General features: G+C 42.6%; 1 protein-coding gene across 1 annotated transcript in view; it reads left to right on the plus strand.

Moving 5' to 3' along the window:
* The window catches only part of LOC145391841 (desert hedgehog protein-like), a 26,696-nt gene extending 17,505 nt beyond the window's left edge, over positions 1-9,191 (plus strand). Inside the window, exons 6-7 of the mRNA XM_080266329.1 lie at positions 6,128-6,223; positions 9,119-9,191. Of these exons, the coding sequence (XP_080122455.1) occupies positions 6,128-6,223; positions 9,119-9,191 (169 nt within the window). The remainder of the gene's footprint in view (positions 1-6,127; positions 6,224-9,118) is intronic.
* The last annotated feature ends 226 nt before the right edge of the window (positions 9,192-9,417 follow it).

The raw sequence follows: 9,417 nt of genomic DNA on the forward strand, positions 1-9,417 counted from the left end.
GCAAGATAGATAGAGAGATGAATGAGGAATTTGGCACAGGAAAAGCATCAGGAAGCACCCAGTTCCAGGAAAAGGAAGGAGGAAAATGGGAGAGAGGTGAAAAAGGAATAGGGGAGACGTATACGAGAGAGAAACTGATAAAAGGGAGGAAAGGGGAGGTGGAAAGAGATAACGAGGGAGAAGGAGAGGCCTATTACATCTCTTTGGTTAAAATTATCGGCCATCTGTTTTTTGAGGGGGAGAGAGCGCCCCCCCAGGTACTGCAGGTGAAGGGGGGGCTGCCTGAGGGGGGCTGGGGAGGGGTGTTTTGGCCCCCCTCAGCTCTCTCTCAGCTCTACACATTCCTAGGGCTCCTGGCTAGGTCGTGGTAACAACAATGGTATGGGTATTTTTTTTCACTTATTTATTTATCTGCCTATCTATCTATCTGTCTATCTATCAATCAGTCTACCTACCTACCTACATACCTACCTATCTATCTATCTACCTCCTTCCCTCCCTACCTACCCATCTATCTATCTGCTTACCTACCTACCTACCAACCAACTTACCAACCTACCTACCTGTCCATCTACCTACCTACCTACCTACCTATCTATCTATCTATCTAATTATTCATCTATTTACCCATCAGTTCATCCATCTCGCCACCTAACATCTCTTTCTGTGTATATTATTTTTCATTACCCTTCATAATATCCCAGTTTTTATCATTCTATTCCACATTGTTTTCTGTTTCTCAAGTTCTATTATTTTTTATTTTCTGTGCCACATATTTTTGACTTTTCCTTTCATATGGATTTTTTTTATATATATTCATATTTCGCTGCTAAATCTCTCTCTCATCTGCTGGAGTATATTTCTCTGTCTCTGTGTCTCTCTCTGTCTGTCTGTCTGCTCTCTCTCTCTCTTTCTCTCTCCCTCTTTGTCTCTGTCTATGTCTGTCTGTCTCTCTGTCTCTGTCTCTGTCTCTGTCTGTCTGTCTGTCTCTTTCTCTCTCTCTCTCTCTCTCTCTCTCTCTCTCTCTCTCTGTCTCAATCAGTCAATCACTCAGTCAATCTCTATCAATTTATCTCCCTATCTGTGTATCTGTCTCCCTGTCTCCCTCACACACACACACACACACACACACACACACACACACACACACACACACACACTTTAAAATATCCTACCTTTAAAAAAAACAGAAAAAATATATATCAAAGAAGCATGGGGATATTCAGAAAATAAATTAGAGACTAACTAGGAGAGGAGAGAGGAGTGTGAACAAAATCATCTGGTATATATAGGACTGAAACAGGTAATAAAATTTTCTAAAAAGTGTGAGAGACTAACTAGAAGAGGAGAGAGAATTTCTTAAAGGTAAAATAGTAAAGTGGAAACAAGGATGATAGGCGTGTGTCCTGCAGTGGTTGATGATGATGATAATAATGATAATAATAATAATAATAATAATAATAATAATAATGATAATAATAATATGAGTGCTGTTGCTTCTTCTGATAATAATAATAATAATAATAATAATGAAAATAATAACAACAATAATAAAAAAAATGATAATAATAATAATAATAATAATAATAATAATAATAATATCCCAAATACCTGAGAAACTAACTAGGAGAGAAAAGAGAGAGACAATACTGGCTAAAATCACCAGCCTTTAACGCAAAGAGAAGAATTTTGCGTCTCCTTGGTGTCTAGTGAAAAACCAAAGCCCTTTCACCCCCATGACGTTATTTGTTACCTAAAATTCTGCAGAAAGGAGGTTCGATCCCTAAATGGTTAATGGAGGCTGGTCATGTACCCTTAAATCTACCCCTAAGCTGGTCATGTACCCTTAAATCTACCCCTAAGGCTGGTCATGTACCCTTAAATCTACCCCTAAGGCTGGTCATGTACCCTTAAATCTACCCCTAAGGCTGGTCATGTACCCTTAAATCTACCCCTAAGGCTGGTCATGTACCCTTAAATCTACCCCTAAGCTAGTCATGTACCCTTAAATCTACCCCTAAGCTGGTCATGTACCCATAAATCTACCCCAATAAGAAGAAGGTTAGCCATCTACCCTTAAATCTACCCCAAAGGCTGGTCATGTACCCCTAAATCTACCCCTAAAAAGAGGAATATCTACCCAGAATATATATCTACTTAAAGTAATATTTCAGACATACAGAAGACAGATTAAAATATTGATAAGAATATTAATGAATTTATTTTTACTTAATTTCTTTTTACGAACGTTTTTAAAAATGAATATAGATTAATTTCCTTATTTTGTGTTTATAAGAATGTTAATAAATTCCTTCGTTTTTGGCCAAATTGTTCTTAGGAATGTTTATAAGGATGTTTGTGTTATTTTCTCATCTGTGTTTGTTTATCTTAGTTTTTTTTTGTAATTTGTCTATACGAGTGTTTATAGGAATGTTTATGTTTTTATTTTCGTCCTCTATTCTCTGTTCATCTTGAAAAATAATGTATATATATATGTGCCAGTATGGTGTATAAATTCAGTTACATAATACACACAGCCTATAGGAATAATTCAGTCTATGGATGTGGATTCAGATGAGGGGAAATTTGAGTTACATAAAATACAGAAAAATAGTTACATAATATACGCAGAAATACATATAGGCGTGTATGGCTATATATTTAATTTTCACATATATATTTCAGTCCAAAACTACGCACATACAGATATGAATGGATCTTGAATTTGGCTCTGTTATCTTTGTTTTTTCTTTGAGGGAACAATTTTTCGGATTCCTGGCCTTGGGTTCCTTCTTTCTCTCATAAAAATAAGCAAGTAGATAAATAAATAAATATCTGTATCAATATATATGTTACAAAAATAATTCTGGTCGACAAATGCAGATACAAAATATGCTTATGAATTTGTATTATTATTTTTATGTATTATTTTGAGTTACATAGGACTCAAAAATAAGAAGGAAAGTTTATATATATGGGTGTATAGAGATTTGGGAACATTTTTGGTTGCATAGATATACAGACAAAAATATTTATGGTTCAGATCTCTCTCTCAATCTCTCTCTCTGATCTCTCTCTCTCTCTCTCTCTCTCTCTCTCTCTCTCTCTCCACCCTTTAGCTTATTAAAAATCCCTGTATGGTTGTACACACACACACACCCACACCTATCCACCCACCCAACCACACACACACACACACACACACACACACACACACACACACACACACACACCTACCCCTTTACATACACACACATACCTCATCCACCCCAAAAAATACCTATGTTTTAGATGACGTGATAGCTGTTTTAAAAGATACAGTAAATATATATATGAAAAAATAAGTGAATTTCGAAATCTATCGCTCAGTTTTGGAAATGGGAAGAAAAATATATTATAAGTTCTGAAAATGGTTTGGAAATTGGATGGCTTCTTAAAAAATATAGATTGAAAATTGATCCTTTGAAATGAGGTCGAAACTGGGCTTATAAATGAATGTGATGATGATGATGATGATGATGGTGATGATGATGATGATGATGATGGATGATGACAAGGGCAAATACTACGAAGATAATGATGATGATGATGATGATGATGATGACGGTGATAATGATGACGATGATGATGATGATGACGATGATAATAATGATAAAGATGATGACAAGAACGACGATTAGGCGGATGATGATGATGATGATGATGACAGTGATGAATAAAAATAATGATGATGATGATGATGAAGACAACGACGATGATAATTATAATGATGATGATAATGATGTTAATGATGATGTTAATGAGCGAAAGTATATCCCATAATACGCTTATTTTGTCTCAGTAATTATATCTGTAGTAATAAAGGCAGACATATATAAACAGCTTTCATTATCCACTCTAATATTATTATTATTATTATTATTATTGTTGTTATTATTATTGTTATTACTCTTATTGTTGTTATTATTGTTGTTATTATTATTATTATTATTATTATTATTATTCCTAGTAGAAGATATTGATGATGACGATGATGGTGAAGATGATGGTGAAGAAAATGAAGAAGAAGAAGAAGAAGAAGAAATAGGAGGAGGAGGAGGAGGAGGAGGAGGAGGAGACGATGAGGAAGAAGAAGAAGGGGAAGAAGAATGGAGAGGAGGAAGAAGGGAGGGTGAGGAAAGAGGGAGATAGTAAGAGGGAGGGAGGAGAAGGGAGAGAATGAGGGAGGAGGGAAGAGAGGAGTGGAGAAGAGGGAGGGAGGGAGAGAGAGAAAAGAGGGAGGGAGGAAAGAGAAATTGAATATGTGGGAGGGAGAGAGAGAGAGAGAGAGAGAGAGAGAGAGAGAGAGAGAGAGAGAGAGAGAGAGAGAGAGAGAGTTAGTTCTAATCTCTATAGCCTTATCATCCATAGCTTACCATTCATATCAGTGTTTTTATCTGCTGGGGCGGTACCTTTGAGATAGTCCCCTCACAGAATGCGGCGTCAGGCAAAAGATAAATAGACAGATAGATAGATAGATAGACAGATATACCTTTGCGGGCCACCTCATGAAAGATAGATAGATAGATAGACAGGGACGGCGATAGATAGGTTGATATATATACCTTTGTGCGTCGCCTCCTCAAGGAAAGATAGATAGATAGGTAGATAGAAAGATAGAGACAGATAGATAGATGGGTAGTTAGATGCCTATGTGGGCCACCTCCTCATGAAAAGATAGATAGATAGACTCACAGGCAGATAGATAGCAGGATAGATAAATAGACTGATAGATGAATACCTCTCGATATCTCCATAGTTTGCAGTGCCAGATAAAAGTTAGACAGACTAATAGATATTCAGGTAGATAGATAGATAGATAGATACACAGGTAGATAGATAGACAGACAGGCAGACAGACCAAAAGATAGACAGAAAAATAAACGGATAGACAGGTAGACAGATACCTTAATTGCGGCCTCTTGTGTTCTCTGACAGGTTAATTACGAACCGGAAATAAGTCAAAATTCTTCACTCAGGTAAAAATCTTTCTCCAATATCCGTAAATACTGAGAACTTGACAAACAAATATCTAAGTTACTATTGAATATCTGTCTGTCTGTCTATCTATCTACCTATCTATCTATCTGTCTATTTAAATACATACATATAATTCATCTATCTATCAATCTTTCTGTCTGTCGATCTATCCAACTATCCATCCAATTCTTCCACTCTCATTTTCTCTCTCACTTTCTCTTTCTTTCTCTCTCTCTCTCTCTCTCTCTCTCTCTCTCACACACACACACACACACACACACACACACACACACACACACACACACACACACACACACACACACACACACACACATACACAACTACCCACCAACACCCACACAAACATCCACCCACCCAAACACAACCAACCCACCCACACCCACACATACACCCACACCCACACCCACACCCGCATACCTGTTCGACTACGCAGGTGAGAAATTAATTAATCATTCTTTCACACCTGATAAAATTCGCCCACATTTATGCTGATTCATTTACCTGTTGGCGGATACCTTTGATGGGGAAGTGACGCAGGTGAGAGAGAGAGAGAGAGAGAGAGAGAGAGAACACTTACTCACCTTCCTACACCTACACAAGCGCTATCAGAGAGGTCACACCGTCACTCTCTCTCATTCATCCTCACGCATCCCTAAAGACAGCAAACGCCTCCTTCGCTTCTCGGCCAAGATTTTCACTTTCTTTCTTTCTAGGGGTAAGTTTTAAGAATGTTAGAGCTTGTGTTTATTATTTTTGTTATATTTCTTACAGCGTCGTCTTTTATTTTATCGTCTTCTTTGCTCTCCTCATTAAACTTGCGCTCACGAAGAGAGATTGGGGTGTTGGAGTGTGTTTGTGTTTGTGTTTGTGTTTGTTTGTGTGTGTGTGTGTGTGTGTGTGTGTGTGTGCAAGTTGTATGTAATGTGACGCTCTTTCATCCGTCGCAGGTGTACTGAAAGGTGTGAGCTGGTTGTGAGATGTGTGTGTGTGTGTGTGTGTGTGTGTGTGTAAATGGGCATGCTTAGGGTGTATAGGGTGTGTGTAGGGTAATTATTGTGTGTAACAGATCACTTTTTGTCTCTAACAGGTGTACAGTAATTGAGAGTGACCATGGCAGTCCTAGGAGTCAAGATGGTGAAGATGATGATGATGATGGTGATAATGACGATACTTCTCCACACAGGTAAATGCAGGTACACCACACAGGTACACTCACACAGGTACCCACACAGGTACTCACACAGGTACACTCACACAGGTACACTCATACAGGTACACTCATACAGGTAAACACATCGATTCTTATACAGGTACAGTCGTAAGTCCTAGTTTTTAAGCCCTCTCTCTCTCTCTCTCTCTCTCTCTCTCTCTCTCTCTCTCTCTCACCAAACACTGACATCCTTTCCATTCAGATTTTTGTCATCATTCTCCCACTCACTTCCCTCCATCCCTCCCACTTTCGTTCCCTCTCCCCTCCCTCCTTTTCTTCTCCCCTCTCCCTCCCTCTCTCTCCTCCTCCTCCCTTCCTCCTTCGCCCTCTTTCTCCCTCTCTCCTTTCCTCCTTCTCTCTAACTCTTTCTCCCTCCCACACTCCCTACCCACTCCCTCCCTTCTTCCTCCCTTTCACCCTTCTTCCCTCCCTCCCTCCCTCACCTCCTCCCTGCCTCCTTCTCTCACTCTCTCTCCCTCCCACACTCCCTACCTTATCACTCACATCTTCCTCCTCTTTCCCTGCCACATCCTCTCTCTCCTCCTCCCTACCCTCTCCCTCCATCCCTCTCTCTCCTTTCCTCCCATACTCTCTACCCACTCCCTCCTTTCTTCCTCCCATTCCTCCCTTCTTCTCTCCTTCCCTCTTTCTCTCCCTCTCCTTCTTCCCTTCTTCTCTCCCTCTCCTCCTTCCTCCTTACTCATTAACGTGGGATGCAGGTGAGAGAGAGAGAGAGAGAGAGAGAGAGAGAGAGAGAGAGAGAGAGAGAGAGAGAGAGAGAGAGAGAGAGAGACTATAAATTATCTATCTATCTATCTATGCTTTTCCTTACACCTTAGCGGACTCAGTTTTAGTTATACGATCATTTAGGGGCCATTTGTAAGAGGCTTTGGATATTCCCTAACACCTTTTCCTTAGCGATTTATTTTGCACATTAATCTTGGTGTCCTTCTGTTCATTATTGATGGAAAGTATGGCGATATTAGCAAACAAACACATACATACATAAACACACACACACACACACACACACACACACACACACACACGCTCTCTCTCTTACTCTCTCTCTTTCTTTCTCTCTCTCACACATACACACACACACACACACACACACACACACACACACACACACACACACACACACACACACACACACACACATACATATACACAAACACAAACACAAACTTCAACACAATATTCGGATATAACTTGCGAACTCTCTCTCTCTCTCTCTCTCTCTCACACACACACACACACACACACACACACACACACAAAGTTCAAACTTCATCAAAATATTCAGATATAACATGCAAAATAAATCGCCTGGGAAGAGGAGTTAAGACATCCACATCACCTAGAACACAAGCACTAATATTCTAATCCCTAACCTTGCCTAGGAACCGGGAGTGAAATGTGCTACGCTTGCAGTGACTGTCCCGAAGTTGACCTCTCTACCCCTGCCACGTCCTGCTTCACCTCCTGCGCCACTGTTGTTACTTGCTACGGTATGTGGGTGTGGGTGTGGGTGTGGGAGGGGAGGGTGTGGGTGTGGGAAGGGGGAGGGTGTGGGTGTGGGAAGGGGGTGGGTTGGTGTGGAAGGAAGCGGTGGGTGTGGGTGTGGGTGTGGATGTGGGGAGGGGGAGGGTGTGTGGGTGTGGGTGTGGGAGAGGAGGGGTTGGTGTGGGTGTGTGTGGGTGTGGGAGGGAGGGAAAGGATTGGTTTGGGTGTGAATGTGGGGAAGAGGAGGGTGTGGGTGTGGGATGGGAAGGGTTTGTGTGGGTGTGGAAGGGGAGGGGTTTGTGTGGATGTGGATGTGGGGAGGGGGAGGGTGTGGGTATGGGAAAGGAGGGGGAGTGGCTGTGGGTGTGGGAGGGAAGGGGCTGTTTGGGTGTGGGAGGGAAGGGATTGGTGTGGGTGTTGGAGGGAAGGGGTTGGTGTGGGTGTGGATGTGAGGTGGGAGAGGGTGTGGGTGTGGAAGGAACTGGGTTGGTGTGGGAGAGGAGGGGCAGTGGGTGTGGGAGGAACTGGGTTGGTGTGGGAGAGAAGGGGGAGTGGGTGTGGGTGTAGGTGTAGGGAGGGTGTGGGTGTGGATGTGGGGAGGGGGAGGGTGTGGATGTGGGAGGGAAGGGGTTGGTGTGGGTGTGGACATAGGTGTGGGAATGGGTATGGGGTGGGGAAGCGTGTGTAGGTGTGGGTGTGGATGTGGGAAGGAAGGAGTTTGTGTGGGTGTGGGAGAGGAGGGGTTTGTGTGGGTGTGGGTTTGGCTTTGGGTGTGGGAATGGATGTGAGAGTAAGAGGGGTAGTGGTCTGTGTGGGTGTGGGAAGGAGAGTGAGTGGGGCTACGGGTGGGAAAGAGCGCGTGGGTGTGGGTAAGTGTCTGGGTGTGGGAGGGAAGAGGATTTGTTTGGGATGGTGTGGGTGTGTAGGTGTGGGTGCAGGAAGGGATTTTGTAGGGGTATGGATATGGGCGTGGGTGTGGGAGGGAGGGGGGGTATTTGTGTGGGTGGGAAGGGTGTATATGTGAGTATGAATATGGGTGGGGTGTGGAAAGGGAATATATATGGTTGTGGGAATGGTGTCTGTGTGGGTGTGGGTGTGGGAAGGGAGTCTGTGTGGGTGTGGGTGTGGATGCTAGGGCGGGTGTTAAGTTATTCAAGCATAAATAGGAAACAGGTGCACCGAAATCTCCAACCTTTAACTTTCCTTTACGTCCAGAGAGCCGAGGAATGAATATGAACCGAACTCTCTAGCTTTCAACTTTACATCGCATCACCGAAAACTATAATCCTAACCTCAAAGCGCCGAGATCTCAAGAAAGGCCGAAATCTCTAATCTTCACCTCTCTTTGTTTACATTTAGAGAACCGAAGCCCTCAAGTGGATCGGAGCTGCACCCTGACGAGCCAGACCACGGGGTGCTTCGAAATGACTGACGACTCCACTGTCTGTTACTGCAATAGTGATTACTGTGACCCCATCGCTGACCGTGACCTCTGTGACCTAGCTTCGCCCTCTGCTCTGACCTCCCTCACCCTCCTCACCCTCACCCTTGCCCTCACCCTCCTCCTTAAATAGGTTGGAGGTTGAGTGAGTGTGAGGGGGTGGTTGTGATGAGTGTGTGTGTGTGTGTGTGTGTGTGAGAGAGAGAGAGAGAGAGAG

Source organism: Coenobita brevimanus, chromosome 20 (assembly GCF_032717465.1).
Source record: "Coenobita brevimanus isolate Jiangsu-jjx chromosome 20, ASM3271746v2, whole genome shotgun sequence".
Lineage (NCBI taxonomy): Eukaryota > Metazoa > Arthropoda > Malacostraca > Decapoda > Coenobitidae > Coenobita > Coenobita brevimanus.